This window comes from Oreochromis aureus, linkage group 4, assembly GCF_013358895.1.
Source record: "Oreochromis aureus strain Israel breed Guangdong linkage group 4, ZZ_aureus, whole genome shotgun sequence".
NCBI classification, from domain to species: Eukaryota; Metazoa; Chordata; class Actinopteri; order Cichliformes; family Cichlidae; genus Oreochromis; species Oreochromis aureus.
In genome coordinates, this window is record NC_052945.1 from 7,804,717 (window position 1) to 7,823,494 (window position 18,778).

At 39.5% G+C, this 18,778-nt stretch overlaps 1 protein-coding gene across 1 annotated transcript; it reads right to left on the reverse strand.

Annotated features, from left to right (window-relative positions):
• Positions 1 to 12,275, reverse strand: znf281a (zinc finger protein 281a). The gene is made up of 7 exons (XM_031725849.2): positions 12,094 to 12,275; positions 9,831 to 10,284; positions 8,000 to 8,101; positions 7,379 to 7,505; positions 4,128 to 4,211; positions 3,887 to 4,005; positions 1 to 3,773 (listed from the first exon to the last, which is right to left on the reverse strand). The coding sequence occupies exons 2-7, from the start codon at positions 10,233 to 10,235 to the stop codon at positions 2,187 to 2,189; spliced, it is 2,424 nt and encodes an 807-aa protein (XP_031581709.1). The 5' UTR covers positions 10,236 to 10,284; positions 12,094 to 12,275; the 3' UTR covers positions 1 to 2,186.
• Between the last annotated feature and the right edge of the window lie 6,503 nt (positions 12,276 to 18,778).

An 18,778-nucleotide genomic window follows, 5' to 3' on the forward strand; every position in this document is an offset into this window, starting at 1 on the left:
TTTTCTTGGTAACAGTTTTTATTATTTTTCTCCTATTGTCAGTTCTTAATTCATTGGACAATTAGCCTCGCGAAATGTGTCACATGAACTTGAAAGAACATAAAAGTGAAAGATATCAGCTGCAAACATCCGGCTGTTATTTTAAGAAAAAAAAAAAAAAAAGGGTAGCAAAATAAATTTTATACAGGGGTAACAATTCAGTAATGTGTAGTGTTTCGTACATTTTTTGTAAACAAGAATACCGAAACAATATGGCAAAAATAAGATGTGAGGGCGAGAGGAGGTTGAACTAAAGAGACTGAACACTGGTTGGCAAGAGACATTTACAGAAACAGCATCTTAATGGGTCACATGTACAAATGTCATGTACACAAATGTTTCAAAACAGCCGCACAGAATCATGACGTTTTTACACACACAACAGCATTTCTGCTACATACGTCAAACCTTCACTCCTTTTGTCCCTGGATTACTGTGATATGAGGTAAACGTGAGGCAAATTCTTGCCCCAACATGGCAACATATTATTTCAGATATTACAGCATTGCATTCGGTCTGCCATGTTTGATGATTGCTTAAAAGAGGCCATTAGGGCACAAAGGGGTTCAGCGACTCAGTCAGCAAAGTGATATAATTTCCAGCATTCGGGGCCAGTCGTTTCTATGGAAGACAGCGCAATTATTGTTATATTGTTGTCTTTACATAAAGTACATTTTCAAACCAGCGAGAAATTACATTAAACATTTACGAGACAATATCTTGTTGCTGTACTTCTAAGGAATAGGCACCCAATTTCTAACAGGACAAACAGGCTTGGTACTGCCAGCACAAGCAAAAGCTCTACATGTACACAACACATTTCTCTATGTGTATACATGTTTCTGAGCTGAAGAAATACTTGATCACTATCACATTTTGTCATTAAAGTCAATATGAAAGCAAAGCTGATAAACTTGAGTAACAAGTCAAACTAAAACTAGGGGTTTGAATTACATTTACATTATCCCAATTAAATATTAGCATTTCTCAAAAAGATGACCCCTCCCTAAAAACAGGAGGAGAAAGATCAAATCCCAGTTTTCCCATATCAACCCTCCCCCTTCATCCCATATGCTCAGCCCCAGGAACCCCGTCTGCATACGCCCAAAGAGCAACATGTCTGATGTTTGAGCTTCCTTGATCCGATGTGGTACTTTATTCAATGTAAGAAATCGTTTCAAAGTGCTAATTGAACTAAGAGGAAGAACAGAAGAGGAAAAGGGGAAGGCCATTCTATCGCTGTCCAACAGCAACCTCTATTGGCCAAAGAAAAGCCTTAACATCATTTTTGTTCTCCAAAAATACACCAAGGACAACGTTTGACCCCTGAACCAGCCCCCTTTCTTCCTCAATTTGGACTGGAAGATGCCCAGAATGATTAAAACTGTTCTTTTACATAATATATATTTTTTTAAATATATATATAGATATATGTATTTATATATGGCCCTTATTGAAGCAAACATGAGTTTCACATTGACATTAAAGTACCATAATCTCTATATAGCCAAGTAGAAAGTGTTCTCAGTGTTCAAGTGAGCTGGCAGCAGTCAGTTTATGTCACACTCATTCAACAAGTAATAAAACATAAGAAATATCATCTTTGAAGTCGCAAATTTACACTTCTGAAAAGAGTGCTCACTGCACCTCGTAAGCCTCTCCTTTCTCACTTTTTCCTGAGTAATACTTTAACCTTGTAACAGACAAACACATGTTTTTATCTTGTTTTTTTTGCTAGTTTTATTCTGGGCTAATCCCTGCCATCGTGGTTATTTCTATATTGTAAAGTTGATTGCTCAAACACTTCAGCTCGTTGAAAAAGAAATACGTCTGGCTCTTACCCTACACTTACTGAAAAAGTTCATAATTAATGACCAAACCTAATGTCACTAATGTGACCAGAATAAACAGTAAAGTACATATTTAACTTAAAATTACAGATACTTAAAAAAAAAAAAATTGCATTTGCATGAAGCCTTCCAGGCTCATTGCAGGAAGAGGAGTGGGCACAAAGACAAAGCATCAGTATAATTAAAATATAGATGTCACTTAAAAAAATAATAACAATAATAATAAAATAGGAGCAATGAAAAATTAAAACAAGGACATCAACTTTAACAACAGAGCATTCACTCGTTCTCAGGCTCTCATCTGTAGCTTTGGCTTGTCGGAGTTTTGGAACCTGTACTTACTGGCTCATTGACATCAGATAACAAACTACTATACCCTGAGAATTCAGACACGGGTGTCCGTATCCTGTGATCCACCTCCCCGCCAGAGTCAGTGCCGTAAGACAAGCCTCTGCCGTCTGACTTAAACTGGGAGCCAAAGGCCTGGGCAAAGTTTTCAATCTGGTAGGAAGGCTTAGAGGAGTCCAGAGAGGCCAGATCCTGCGAGGGGGCCAGAGGGTAGGCTGCCGCTGTACCGTTTTTGACAGGCGGGTGGTCCTTCTGGCTACTCAGGTCAGATGGGCTGATCTGGTACGATGAAGGGGGAGTGGAGGAGTGCTGTTTCTCCATCTGTTCGGTGAGCTCCTGAGAAGGGGTGAGCTGCTGGTGTGTGGAGGCCTCCAGGCTGCTCAAGTGGAAGCTGTGCTGTGGTGAGGAGCCTGTCAGCATCGCAAAGTGAGACTTTGGCACAGAGGAGGACAGCGAAGGCAGCGACTGGCCAAACCCGCACTCCAGGGGGGACGTAGTGTAGATGTTCTTGTCAGCGTAGATGGGATTTCCTGGGTGGGAACCAGTGAAGGGTCCTGAGGCAGGAGGTCCCAGAGGGAAGCCGGCACTGTGGCTGGTGCGCTCCAAAGCTTGCAGCAGGAAGCGGGAGTATTCGTGCATCATCACAGTCTTGTCTCCTGATGGGCTGGGTGTGTTGGTGTTGTGGCTGATGTCAGCACCATCAGATGTGGTGGGGTTCAGTGCCACATGCTGGTCACTGATGTCAAAGTGAACATCCTGGTGTGAGTTATCAGGTTTCTGGGCATAATGGTCCAGCAGACTCTGCAACACTTCATCAGGGATCCCCGACTTGTCAAGACTAAGAGAAGCATCGCTGTCCATTACACCGGAAATGCCACCCTGGATCACAGAAGGCTGGGAAGACAAGTGGACGCTTACATCGTACTCAGTGCTAGATCCTCCAGCCACAGGAGGCCCCGAGGCGTTTGCATTGTTTGCTGCTTGAAGGTAGCGACGCTTCTTCAGAAACTGCATGGCGTCATCGTAATTGCTGCTGGCGGGTCCAACTTTAGCCCCATTACCCTGCAGGAGCCCAAGGCCAGCCATACCCCCACCCTGCTCCAACGTACCTGCTTTGACCTGCCCCAGACCTGCTTTATCCAAGCCCTTACGATTGGCCTTTTTGAATGCCATCTTTGGAGCTTGGCCGTTGTTGCCTTGTTGCATGCTGGGGTCTGGCTCAGAAGAGGAAGGAACCGTTTGATTCTCCAGTGAGTATTCATGGATAGTATAGCCTCCAGATAGAGCCCCATGCATGTGGGATGCCCTCAACCCCCCTCCATCTCCCTTCTTCTTTTTGCGTTCCCCTCCCTCTCCAGAATTTTTAGACCTTCCCCTCTTCCTACCGCCACTCCCAGCATTTCCCTGAGTGATCCCATAGCTGCCATTACCCATTTCTACACAACTCAAGTCCATCATCCCAGGATCCAGCCCCTTCTTTATGGCTTCTCCACAGGTTCGCTTGTGCTTAAGCAGTCGGTCTGTCCTAGAAAAATACTGAAACAACACGAGTTGCATTTAAAAATAACTGAACTTATTTTAAAATAACAACAGTACCAATAAACCCTTTTGATGGATAGCAAAGAGGAGGCTTTAATTAGTTCACAAACCTGTTGGCAGGTCTCACATCTGTACGGCTTTTCTCCACTGTGCGTCCTTTTGTGTCTTTCCATGTGGTATTTCTGAATAAACCGCATGTTGCACTGGTCACAGCTAAATGGCTTCTCTCCTGTTACACAAAAACAGCCACTCTATAGGTTAGTCATCCTTTAGTGTGGTAAAAAACACATAATGACTCTGAGTTTGCATCAGGCCCCTGGGTCATATGATTAGTTGTCATAAATTACTCACCACTGTGGATTTTCTCGTGTCGCTGCAGAAGGTACTTCTGAATGAAACTCATGTTGCACTGAGTGCATCTGAAGGGTCTTTCACCTGAAATAAGATCATATGATCACTGTGATGTTATAATAACCCATGTGATATAGTTCTTTAAAGCAGGATATACACATAACACGTACCCCTGTGCAAGTTACGCAATTGAGGGCAGTATTTACAAGCCGTCTGTGTGTCATAAAGGTGTTTAGTCAACTTTGGCACTCTGGCAGCTTGAACAAATACCTGGCTCACTCAACACAAAATGTGTGTGTATGTGGGTGTGTCACAGCTATTGCAACACACGGCACTGGATTTCAGAGGTGTTTACCATATTTTATTCTCTCATTTTTGCCTCTTAAGAGTAAATCCCATTATTTTAAAGAGGAAAGAAAGAAAAACTTCTTGTCTAACTTTTCTTTTTATAAAAGTCATATATGAGGTCTGTTTATTAAAAAGGAACCAGCACACAAAAATCAAAGACCATTCTCAATTTAAATTTATTCAAGTATGACAAATCTCAACTTAAAAATCCTCTTCCTGAAAATACAGAGTGACTTTCAGTACAGCTGCCGCTTTTAGAAAGTGCTGTAGAAGTCCTGATCTGACCTCTTGTACTTATGCCTCTGCAATCTCCACTAGTGCACCTCCAGTAAACCAAAACACTAAATGTGAATTTCATTTTCATTTTCAAGGAAGGAGGAAAATTTGGAGAATCAGCTGGATGTTTGTGCAGGTCAAAAACTTCTGCGCTTTAGATCTACCTCATGTTGGTACACACAATCCAGGTCGTTTCCAATAAATGATACCCAGCCCTAGCAGAGACTATCGTCACTGATTTCTAGAATCGATTCAATTCCGATTCACAAGGTCCCGAATCGATTCGATCCACGATTCGATTTAATTCGATTCAATTCAATTCGATTTAAATCTGGGAAATTTTGACAGTCAGAAATATTATAATTCAGATCAGTACATTTACATATTTTTGTATCAATAAAAAGGAAGCTGACACACTTTATCAAAGGTGTGAGCGTCACAGCAGATGCCTTTGTGTCAAAGTAGCTGAAGATAAAACACAGAAAAACATGAAGGTGGTTTTCCTGGCCTGGGATTTTATAAAAATATTCTGCAGTACATCAAAAACGAAAGAAAACCATTAATCAACATATGAACGTTCTCTGACGTTACAGCGGTTTTATTAGAGACACGGTTAAGCGTTTTGCATTTTGAATAATTTTTAAAAGTTTAAATTGGTTCAGTATTGAACAGCAGAAATTAGGTTTTCTTTTCGGAAGAATGTAAAAGGGAAAAAAAACAGCGGCGACAGCGCTGTAAACAACGGTAGACTTGTGCGTAACAAGCAAGCAAATAATGCAGAAAACAGATTTTTAGACGGGAAACTGTTCTTGAAGTACAGAGAGAGAGAGAGAGAGAGAGAGAGAGGGAGGGAGAGAGAGAGAGCTGTGCATCGTGGTGGAAGCAAAACAGTAAAAGTCAGAGTTGTTGTTTATGTGAAGCGTAGTTTGGATCTTCTTTTGCTGCTGGTTCGGTCAATATTGTTTGGAGAGATAAAACTAACAGCTTTAGAATCAGCGCAAAAAGGGCGTGAACACAAAGCGCGGACCCGCCGACAGATCAGAATCAGCGAGCTGTCGGCTTTCAGCCCGACCATGAGAAAGGCGATATCTCACTGATTCTGATCCGCGTGTCGCGCTGTGTGTTTACGTCTTTGTGCAGAATCAGTGTTCCTGCTCTCACTTACTGTCTTAGCTGTTTGGTGGTTGTTGAAATTTTGTGAGATTTCACCAGAGATTCTGGCATTTCGGGCAAAATAAATTTATATTAAAAAATCGATTCAGGATTTTAATGAATCGATTTTATGTTATCCAAGCCAGAATCGATTTTAATCGATAAATCGATTATAAAAACCCACCCCTAGTCTTTGCTTAGGCTGCTACCCACATGATACGGACACAGATAAGTGACAGAAAGTGGACGGATGGGGAGATATGTAAGGTACACCTTAGTGTCTAGCAGAACTCTGCATATCAGCCTTAAATCTGTAGATTGTGGATTAGTACACCCCAAAGGAGATCTGGCATATTAACACCAGCTCCTGGCCTGCTCTTTTAATCAATTTTCTATAGTCTATGACAATACATTTATCATGCAACAGCTAAACGTTCAGGCAAAGAGCAAACAAAGAAAATAAAACATTTCTCAGACAAGGTCTGTAGGAGCCAAACTACAAATTTTTTTGACCCAGAATGCGCTTTATACTTAAAACTACATTTGTGACACAATGGCAGAAACTACTGACAAGGTATGCTTGCTGATATGGACATCAATGGACAATTTTTGCCACGTGAGATTTGACACCAGCAGTTATTCAATTCAGATTCAATCAGCACTGAGCGGCAGCATGACACCTGAAATCCGTCCCAAGTTTGAACAAGTTAAAAAGCTGGCTTCCTCTAAGATTAAAAAACAACAACAAAATCCCAAAAGGGAAAAAACAAAACAAAAAAGAAACTTTTGAGATGAGATCATATTGTTATTTAATTAAATTATATTTTACTTGATAACGAGACAGAAAAATTAACCAGCATGTGCACTATGTACACATGCAGGGATTTTATTTTTATTTACAGGAACTTCAATCAGCAAGTAGATAAAGCTTTATTGTAACCAGAAACTGTAATAAAAAACCTTAAAAGAAGATGGATTTAATTTAGAAGTGGCAGCTAGTGCGATTATGTGTAAGCAGCAAACAACACATTTACAATTAAGCTTAATTATAGAAAAAAGGCATGGGTTCCCCTATGATGAGTAGTGATAAAAGGCTGTACAGGTAGAGGATAGGCCTTGCATCATATTTGTGTTTGCCTTTCACGAAATCGTCAGGAACAAAGAGCATCTAAAACAATCTGAATGTTAGGATAGCAGTGAAGCTCGTGGCCTGGGATAACCTCTATTAAATGAAGCAAATTCAATAGATTTGATTAATCCAAAGCACTTAGTAAATACTGGACAAAGAACTATCTGAAGATAATATTACAGTAGAAAAGCAATAAGCTATGATGCATGGGCCAATGCAGCATCTGCCAAATGACATCATCATTTCCTTCCTTGTATTTATTGTGCTAACCACTGAGATAACCCACAAGGAAATGCACAGAGTAGAAAAATATAAGCACTGTGGTGAAATCGACACACTACAATACCTGTGTGAATGAGAACGTGTCTGCGTAGATGATAGGAGCTTCTGAAGGACGCATTGCAATGTTCACACATGTGAGGCCTGGATCCTGGAGACAGGTTACCTCCATCTGCATCCAGCATCACTGACTGCTATAGAACAATACAGGAGAGAGGGGGGATGGGTACCAATTAGCCATCTTTCTCTACAGAATGTATCTAAAATATCACTGTCTGAAAAATATTGCACTTTTTTTGCAATTAGTAAAGTCTTGTAACTCAAAATGCATGACCTATTTTTTCAACATTAAACTCAAGTCTAACTTGCACTTAAAGCTCCATTTAACTCACAACAGAATTGAAATGAAACAGATGTTTGTAAATACATGGAAATCTCTGCTCCAGTAAAAAAACTGTATTAAATGTAAAGTGATTGTATTACTTCACTTTGCATTTGCTTTGATTAAAATTGAAATAGACAAAATACTTTGTGCCAATCATCTTTTCATGCCTCCCGACATTCTGTTTTTTGTTTGTTTCTGCCAAAAGCAAATTAGCACACTTAATGTTCTTTGTGATAATTATTGATGTGATGAGGACTAAATAAAATATGATTGCATTCACAATTTTATAAATACAAGACAAACCTTTGCATCACTTCTCTTCTTTCTTGGTTTACCCTCCTGTCCATCACCATTTGACCTTCGACCTTTTTTCCCAGTGGGCTCCTTTTCTAACTGACTTGGCAGCTGTGAGGACGACAATAGGAGAGGGAGAGGGCCGTGAGAGCGAGCCATGACAAGAAAAATCACTTGATTGAAGGTTAAAGGCCTGCAAACTATCACGCAAACAGATCCACGTTTGCTGCTCATGCAAACAAACAAAACGCTTGGACAATCTCTTGTGATTGTCTCTTGGAAAGTGATTGCGCAAGATGTGGTTCTAGTGGGCAGAATTTATTGTTCTTTTATGGTTCAGCAGCCTCTAACTCACCACTTTTCATCTATTATTCTTACTAAACTGCACACTTTGCAAACTAAACATTCAAAATAACAACTTCTTAGTAAACTTCACTGCAAAGAATGGCATTAATTCAGAAAGGAGGAAAATGAGTGTCTTTTCTTCTATTTGTTTGCCTTCCTGCCCTGCAATTTCTTTCCCAGTAAGCACACTACTCCTCACTGCCATATGGAGGCTGACGGGACAAATGTGGATGCACCTGCTGTTTTCAAATCAGCCCAGTCTTTAGGTCAACCTGGGGAAAGTCTAAACAAAATAAAAAGGGTCCAAGACTGTGGAGTAATCTATGTCTAGACTATGGAGTATTTAAAAGAAACCATTTTGGAGGCATTGGTTTATTACCAGAAAAGGAAAAAACATTTTTTAATAACTAAAAAGCTGAAACACATCTTGGTTACACCTTGAATTATGTTTCAATTTGCAGCTTATTAACTTTTAGCTGTCTGAGAAGAACATACCACTTCTGAAAATCTGGTAAAAAGCAAATATTTTTCACTATCTTATGGTAATTATTAAGCAATTTTTTTTAAGTAGTACATTTATAAAACAGCCTTTTATTGCAACCTTGCTGTGAAAATCTGTGGTTTCTAAAGGCTCCCAATGTTGTGTTACAAAAAATGTTAAACATCAATTTTAAATGAATGCTGCTCAACGAAGACAATAATTGGCTGTTTTTCCATAAACAACACTGGCGACCTCTGACGGCTTGCTATTGTTAGGAGAACGTGGATGTGTATATTTGTATCTGAATGAACACAAAGGAGATCTGAAATGAAGCGCGAGCTCAAACAAGACAGCTGTGTCCTCGCCACGACGTTCTCATTCATGCTGAGGCTGGATGACGTCACCCTTCTAACCAGAAAGAGAAACTACTTTGCATTTCATGCCGTCAGTAGATTTATCGCTATATAACTGGTTTCCATCAGGCTCCTCCACCTCAGGTTTTTCAGCTTATGAGGTGCTTGACAACACAGCAGCGCTACTTGGGGATCAGACTTTCCAAGACCCAAAAACACACTCACGATTAAATGCATATTATCACTTTTCTCTAATGTATGTTGCCGATATTATATTATTTACTCATCAAAACCACTAGGAGACCGACTTATGATTAGAGCAGAAACAATTAAGGATTTTATGCTCAATTTCTTTGTTATATATGGTGTAAAATTCAATATTTCTAAATTTTATATTGCAAATCTTTGTTTTGGTGCATTCGGGGGTAGTTAGTTCAGAAAATAATCCAAGTGATTGTTCTCTTGTTTTGTCCAGCGAAGGCTCAAAAATGCTTCAAGAGAAACTATTGATTACTTTAATAAATTAAATGACTTTTTAAAATATTTTTAGTTGTAACCTGATTATGGAAAGAAATTCAACTTTAAAAATCATACACATATAATTTACTTACAAAACTGCTAGAAATGAATCACAGTCTGCCATCCTCTCAGAAATACTTACACTGCCCATGTTGAGATCGTGCACCAATAAATCCTGGTTGTTACCGACATTCACCTCCAGCAGCTCTGTGTTCTTTACCAGGCCACCAGGGTAGAGAGGCAAGCGATAATCGTGCTCTGTCAGCTTCTCCTGCTTGATACCTATAGTGTGAACATAGTCTCCCACACTTACACATCCCAGGCTGCCACCCTGGTTGTCCATGCTGCAATCAGGGGAGTCACGCTCCTTCTTAAGGATCATTTCTTGAGGTGGAAGGTCCTGCATTACAGAATGGGCAGCCAGCCGTGTGAAGCTGGTGACAGGTGGGAGATGGCTGAACATAATCATGCCTGCTCCAAAACTGGAGTCCATGCTCCCGTTGCAGCGCAGGAATTCATTCCCTAGTTTGTCTTGAATGATGCTCATGGTGAAGGCTGGCAGGCAGGAAAACTATGTGGTGAAAATCAATGTGATCCTGTGAGGAAAAGAATGACAGTAGCTGATGTGTAGGACTATAATATTACATAATCACAATAAACTTTGAAGGATAACTATAACTAGCAATCAGGATGTGAGGACATACAAATAATAGTCAATAGACAACAGTTATGGAGCCGGTTAAGCTTAGCCTACAGGAATCGGTGTCACGGTCTCTGATCTCACAACTAGACGCTTAGTCGGATTAAAGTGACGATTTGTGGGTCAACAAAAGGCTACAGTCTGGAACAATGACAAGTGGAAATAAGCTGGTGGTACAGTGTGGAAAACTCTTTTCCCAATTACTGTGTGCGTGCTTGATATTTTACAGGACAAAAAGGTGACAGCCAGAGCTGTTCTGGCCGCAACATGAGAAGAGGGGACAGGATTGAACTTGTATGTAATCTGTTTGATGGGGCTGTCTGACCCAGTCATCCTATTTGAATGAGCTTATCTGCCAACGAGAGCTCACACGGGCTGTATTAGAAAGGCTGATGGTGTAATTACGTGGCTGCTACATAAACAACAGCAACCAAGGGGAACAGATCAGAGCACATGCTAGTATGCCAGTTTTGAACATAGTGAGCATAATGCATGAACACGGGACCCGTTTATTATCTGACCCACTGTGTACTAGACCAACAAAGCATGTTCCATCACAGAGAGCTCCAGGTAGTATTTCCAGTTTCTGAAACCAGAATGGGATGTTTACATCTAACACATAACCAAGATATTAGTGTTCATGTAAACATACTCAGGCTGCAGCCAAATGGACGCATCTGAACAAGATTAGGGGTTAAAACGTCATTGTTTACATCCTAATTTAATTGGACCAATATTTGCTAAGATGTCTGTTTACATTATGATTCCCAGGATAAGAATACAACCTGACAAAACTACAATTATATGTTGAACAAATATCTCTCACCCCTCCGCAGGAGCGACCCTCCGTGAGTGCTTTCTGCCTGCAGCCTCTTGGGGTACGCTAGCAGAAATAACCAACTCAGCTAGCAGAAACCCAACTTTGTAAATAGAACAAATAAATGAGTAAATAAAACTTAGTCGGAGTAATTAACTATGTTTTTTTTAAATGCGCTAAAGCAGATAAACGGTGTGCTCCCATGTGGACATATAGGAAAGCTACCGTTCGTCTTCTATGAAATTAGCTCCCTGGCTAACCATCTGGCTAACGACTCTTGCGGGGCCCTTCTTTGTGATGCAGGAGCAGGCAATAATTAATATCCCCATGCAATAACAGCAAGCAGATTTACGGTGAGAAAAACGCCGAATGACGCGAACACGAACAGGAAAACGTCTTTAATACGAAGAGAGTCACTTCTTTCACAGCATCAGAACAAAGTTAGTTAAGTACTTTTTCTTAAAGCTGGGTTTAAATATCTGAATTAGAGGCAGGTATCACCACAGAGGTACACACAAGCCAAACTAAACCTGTGAGGTGGAGAAATGATCAAGGACGAAGGCTGTTTTGAGTGGGAATATGAAATAAATGACAACAACTTACATCGTGTGCTATTACTGACGGGCTTCTTTAACTGTTGGCTTTGTTTCCCGGACACTTAACCGACTGTAAATGATGGGAGCGACAACACGGGCATGACCCATAACAAACGGCCCACACAACTCCAGCGAACAATGATGCTCGTCCGACTAGCCGAGACAGCTAACTTAGCAGCTAACTAGCGGTAACGTTGCTGCGCTCCGCTTTGTTGTCTGTCCCGTACGAGGAGTTCAAACACAGCTCCCGCCGACCCTGTAACCAAAGTTGGATTTTATGAATTTATCTTACCGGTGCAGGACCATGACCCTGCTGCTTTGGCTCGCGTGGTTTACCCTCAGCTGTCCGTTTTTTAATATCTAGAGCCAAAACATTGTTCTCCCGCAGCTGCTGGGTTCTTCCATCTTGGCTCGGCGCGGAGCATTCTGGGTCTCGCAGGCGGACGCGTCCTAAACAGAGACAAAACAAACCACCTCCTATGTTCACGTACAGCCTACCGTACTAGTACTCAGGTTATCACTTTCACATCACTCAGTGTCTTTTTTAAAAACAATCTTCAAAATAAACCTTGTTAGTTTTTGAGAATCAGCTATAATTAATGTATTTTATGCAAAGTATCAAACCGACACCTTTTCAACTTCTGTATAAGCCTTTGTTTTAACCTTTAAATTCTGAAGGTATTTCAAAATAGCCAGATAGGAAAGAAGAATATAGGTTGGTAAAGTGCCACAGTTACCAAAAAACAGTTCAGAGTAATGTTTTCAAAAGCAAGTAGAAAATCTACTGGAGTTTTCTTTTTAAAAAGTACTAAATAAATAAGTAATTGCAAAATATGTGTTCAGAACAAATGCTAAAGCACTGACTGTAAGCAAGAGTACTGACTTCAGACTGCCATTAGGCTATGTAAAAATGCATGGTATGAAGTAACCTATACACAGTTAAATGCACTACGATAATTAGCACCCCTTTCTTAAAATTTCAAACCAGTATACTGTGATTATACAATAGGACTCTCCTTACAACAGCATACTGTTAATACAGTATATTAATATCTAAACAAAGTCTTAAGGTAGGTAGGTACAAGATTTACCTATGACATGTCGTGGAGTGACATTAACTGGTAGGTAGAGGTACAAGTGCCTCAGTACATATCAATAAATACTCTACCTCAGTTTCTGAAAATATTGAGCACTAAAGTGGAAAAGTGCTAGAACACCCATCAATTTTCCACTTTTGTTTTCAATAAATCTTCCTAAAGTTCACATATCGGAGGCTGCTCTTTCACACAGCGAGTCTCAGACGCTCAGCTCAGCGTTTTAAAGGGACCATGACAGATGTGCTTGGAAGCTCTCAGATCTGCTGGATGAATGATTTTGTATACATCTAAAAGGACATCAGAGTTTGTCCTCGCACCCCCCGCTCCTAATTGCCTTCACTAATGAACCAATTAATTCAGAGAGTGGGGTACAATGAAAATGCAGAGAGTGGAGAAATGCAAAAAAGGTCAGGGAATGGATTTTTGATGTCTCTGATCTTTTCATATATCAAAATTGACAACCCACACGGCTGACAGTGATATCTTTGAAATCACTCTCATCTCAGTGTTTAAATATGCATGGCGGTGATGTCGGCCTGATGAGCCCAGTCTAGTAGAAAATTAGTCATTAGAATTTGAGAATTTGCATTTGTTTCAAACCAGATAATTAAATGAATAATAAATTAATTTGATTATTTAAGCATACAGTGTTAAATAGTGACAAGCATATGATTAAAGCACAAAAAATAAAAATTAAAAAACAATATGGAGGCAATGCAAAATTATAAATACAGTGGTCAGATATAATGTTAGGTAAATTGAAGGTTGTCCCAAATTCAAACTGCCTTGGATTTATAATTTCATAATAAGTTTAACATTAATTTATGTTTCATTCTAAAAATGTTGAACTATTCCTTTAAACTATACTTCACTCGAGTCTGCTTAGATCTGCCATAAAGTCTCATTAACCCAAAAATCAAAAGGTATGTAAACGCATCTAAAATGCTATGCACAAGCTCGCAGACAGTGAGGAGACACCCTGGAACTATATGGTGTAAATACAAAGTCATGTTTTCAATCTTCAATGTCAGTCTCAGCCAATGTTCGGAAACATCAATGTATGGCTCAACTTTCCCTCAGTGTCTACTATCAGCTGAGTGTTTGGGACTTTAAGGTCAGAGACATTAGGACTCCTGTTCAATGAATGCCCTCATTGTGGAGGAGACACAAGAGTGAGCGTGTCTGAACCTGAAGAAGGGTGGAGCAAGAGAAAAAAAACAACCAATCTGACATTTTCATCTCAGGCAATTTGTGTATCTTATGACACAGATGGTTATCACTTCTAACTGCTCATTAATAATTCATCCTGTGCTGCATGTCTTTGTTTCCTTCTCCTTTCTCTGCAGCATGTACCTCAGCCCTGAACACATATGCACACAGTTTGGATGCTATCGCCAATATTGCCTCAATTCTAATGATGGAAGCCAAAAAGAAGAAGTGCAGAGCTGAGGGTCAAGGTTTGGAGATTTCCTTTGTTGTGCTGATTTCAATTCCTCTCACTGGGAAAGCCTGATGCCTTCACATAACAGATGGCGATCCTGGCTGTCTGCACTCTAATCCTCCATTGTCACGAGGGTCACAGCTGTATATGAATTCACCCTATTGAAACAAGTCCCTCATTAGTTAATCTGTGCAGCTGGTATATTATATAATGATTTTTAAAAAAAAATATTTGGTCATTTGAAACAAATCAGAAAATACTATCAATACTACACCCACACTATTATGTGTTACAGACTCCAGTATATATTTATGCTTGTTAAGATAAAGATTTTAACCAGCCAATCCTAGCAGATGGCTATAATATAAAACACATTATTTCCATTTCTATTTATTATGCAAACTAAGAGGGAACAGTTCAAGTTTGTGATGTTTGATGGTTATTACACCGCCTCCGTAAACATGAACAAAATGTGACTCCTTTAATTTTTTTTATTAGGCACAATTATTCCTGAATTTTTCCGACCAAATTTTCTGTGAAATTAATTCCCAAGAATCTAGGCAATCGATATTGTTAGAAAACAAAAGGCAAAGACGGTGAAGCTGAGATAGCTTCACCGTCTTTGCCTTTTGTTTTCTAACAATATCGATTGCCTGCTTAGTTTTCTTGATGTTAAGCAGCATCACACAGAAAGATGGCTGATGATGATGATGCTTTCTGCAAACGTCCCAGTGTTCTCGCCATGTCTGGGCATGCAGTCATTGATGTGCAGCGTGAACAGGAGGTAGCTGAGCACCTAAACCACGGGGGCTCTGGTGTTGAGTGGGGAAGATGTGATTGCCAACCCAAAGTGTCTGCGGTCTGTTTGTAAGGAAGACCAATAACCAATTCCAGGGAGTGGCACTCAAGCTCAGAATGCTAATCAGTGTGGCAGTATTGAATATAGAGCTGAGAGCAACAGCTTTCTAATGCAGGTGTTGTTATTTTCAAGGTGTACGAGGACAGCTCAGCTCAGCAGCTGCAGAGGCTGCCTGGAGATAGTCACCAAGACGCATCTTTGTTACCTTAATAGAGACTGGTGCTGGTGCTGCTTTCTCCTCATTTTCATTCTTAAGGTTAAGCTGAGGAAAACATTTGCTGCCAGTAGCATCTCATTAATCACAGCAAGTGCTATCAATCTTTTCATTTAACTCTCAGCACAAATATGAGCAAGCAAACATTTTGTTTTACAATAAACATTTGCTTAGCCCAACATTATCAGGCAGGGCCATAATAACTTATTTTCAAAGGTTCCATGTTGACTGGAGTCATTTAAAGTTGTTTCAAAAGCTTTTTTCTGAATCACCAAGAACAGCTGCTCCTTTCAACAGTGCGAGTCAGCACAGCGCTACTTTTAACTGATCATAAATGAGCCATTCTGTTTATTTTCATCTCGTCAGAAATCTGTTTGGAGTTTGTATTGTCCTCGTTTGTTCATGTGCTTTGATATAAAGATAAAATGCAACACCTGTGACATGTACAAACTTTTCTCACTTTTAGTTTCCAAGCTAATGCTTTCATAATGAGAATAATAATAATTATTCTAATAAAAATGTAACTTTCAAAACAAATATCAGTTGGAAAATTGCAGTTTCAATTCCATTTTGTTGCATCATGCCAGTTTTATCACCCACAGCTGGGACTGTGGAGCAGGTTTGCCTTTTACTATAACTTAGAGGTGATACACTTTAACATACCAGGCAATTTAATGTCTACAAGAATTTGCCTTTATCACAAGAAATATTTCAGTGTTCCAGAAGTACTCCCAAGTGCTTTTGATAACTGCTCTTTTGTTCATCCTGTGCCTTAAACTGCCTTCTCTCTCATCCCTTTCTTGCAACTGTGACCTGAAGATAGTGCAGAGACGTCTTTTTCTCTGTTCAAATGATTAAGCTTTCAGTTTATCTTTAATTCTCCTCAAATTCTGTTAGATTTTTCCATTAGGAGTAATCTCAGCATAATATTAAGCAGCCTCTACTACTGCACAATAGTCACTCGGAGTAAAAATGCTGAAGAACTGACACTGCAAGTGAAATTCTTGATGTGGTGAATATAAAGCCTTTATCATTATGGCTCACTTCACAGCACAGGGCAAATCTATAGGCATGTCTTAAAACACAACAGCCTGGATGATGTGCAGTTTCATGCCTGTACATTCAGAAAACATTCAGTCATCATATTTGACCCTACAAATCTCAGTACTTACTTCAACATTCGTAAACAGAGTGTTTCCTTTAACCTGCACATTTTGCAAAATTTCTTGGATTCATTTCTGTCATTATGCGATTTTTGTCAAAATTGGGTACATCCTGTTTGTTGTCCATTTGCTATGTCCAGGCTGGAATATTGTAATTCCTTGTTATTTGATTGTTCAAAAATGCTCCTTAAAAATCCTCAATTTGATCCAAAATGCCGCAGCGAGAGTACTGACAGATGCTAGAAAGAGCACTCTCGCATCTCTGAAACTCACTACTCCGGTGTACCTAATGTGAGAGCTGTAATATGTAGCTCATTTCCTTCCTGTTAAATCCAGAATTCAATTGAAATCACTTACAAGTCCCAAATTATGTATCTTGCTGAGTATCTCAGCGTCCCAATAAAACACTTATGTGTCAGATTGCAGGCTTACTTGTGTTTCAAAACATTTCTAGAAGGAGAATGTGAGGCAGAACCTTTAGGCCCTTCTTCCCAGTTAAGTTAAGATCATCCTTAAAACTTTCCTTTTTGATAAGGTTTATAGTTGGGGCTGGGTCAGGTGACCCTTAACCATCCCTTAGGTGTGGGGATTTTCCATGATGCACTGAACATTTTTCCGTTACTGAGCTGTTTTCACTCTGTGCACGCTGTGCTTTTGTTTGCCATTACAGCATGTCACTAACTTTTGTCTGTTCCTGCTTTGTCTCAATTGTTAATATATCTATGCTCCTTTTTCTGTCTTCTCTTCCTTCCTGTTCAAAGGGAATTTTTCCTTTCCACAGTAACAAAGTACTTGCTCTCTCTAATATTGTAGGATCTTTAACTTGCAACATAAAGTACCCTAAAATGACTTGTGTGTCTCTGTACTATTTATGCTACTGGTGCTATAGAACCAAACTATAAGATATTCTGACTATAACAGATATTAAATAACTATAATACTTCAAATTATATGTTACAAATTTTTGCCTGTGAGACATGATGTAGTTACTTTGGTCCCCAACTAAGTGCACCTCAACCAGGCATGATGATGTCTTGTAGCAGGGGTGAAAACCGACTTATTTCACCAAGAGAGTAAATAAAGAATGATGTTCAAAGCAAGTATTGGCTGCCTTAAAATTGAAAAACACTCTAAAAGGAAAAGTAATAGAAAGTAAAGAATAGCTGTGGGCTGTCTGAAGAGAACAGCATGATCCTAATTTCTTCAGCTTATCTTTTACTTTTCCATGTATATTAGCATCTGGGATAGTAATTTGTGTTTCAACATTGCAGATGTTGTTTTATAGGGCAGGGAAAGGTAGAAAAAAAGTGAGTCTATTTGTCAGCATGTTGTGAGGTGAGAATAGTGGGAAGAATTGTCTCGCCTGTTGCCGAGGGCCCTACATCTGTCAAGTTGGGCCATTATCGAGCTGATATTGTGTTCATCTAAACTTGGCATAATAAAACCCCTCAGCTTTTCTTACCTTTGCTTTCAAAATGAGAGAACTTTTATTGTCACCAAAGGGACAATAGAGGTGCTTTTGACAAACAACAACAAAACATCTACACAGCAGCCATCAGGTAAACACGTAGTACAAAAGAACAGATCATAAAAGAAAAATGAAGCTGTAGAAGCTGTTACCTAATAAACCATTAAAGGGGATAGACTTATACAAAGACAAACAACAGATCCAGAACATGTGTTGTGCAAAAATATACTCACGATACGGTGACAAAGTGATTTCAAATGAGCTAGAACACAAACATTACAACAAGTGCATCTATGCCATCTCTGTCTCTTATTGAGGTTGTGATGAATGATAATTTGAGCAGTCAGATTTCCACTCCATGTACTCCTTTTTACTGATTGAAGCTGACTAAAAATCTTTGAACTGTATGAGCAAGAGCAGGTTGTGCTTTTTTCTATCCAATTTGTCAAAATAAGTGAAGGGAAAAATCACAAACACCCCTCTGTTCCATGGTACACGCCTCATCTACTTGAAAACTTAAAATATTTAAAGCAGGATTTCTTGCTGGACGGTTTCCTTAGACTGGATTCATTTTAGCTACTTAAAATTGCACTTTTTGTCTGGTGCAATATATTTTTTAAAATCTTTTTTGTTCTGCTGTCATGCCTACCCGAAGCAACAACTAAAAAGTCCACAGGGATCAAAAACCAGAAAAATCAAGTTCCAGAAAAATCAGGCCATTACATCACTTATTGA

What these genes read in the sequence shown, in the direction of transcription:
- znf281a (XM_031725849.2), bottom strand. Translation starts at nt 10,235, where the DNA reads ATGAGCATCATTCAAGACAAACTAGGGAATGAATTCCTGCGCTGCAAC. An exon ending in AGAAGAGAAGTGATGCAAAG is followed by an intron (nt 7,506 to 7,999) that starts GTTTGTCTTGTA and finishes ATTGTTCTATAG; the next exon opens with CAGTCAGTGATGCTGGATGC. An exon ending in ACACGTTCTCATTCACACAG is followed by an intron (nt 4,212 to 7,378) that starts GTATTGTAGTGT and finishes ATCTTATTTCAG; the next exon opens with GTGAAAGACCCTTCAGATGC.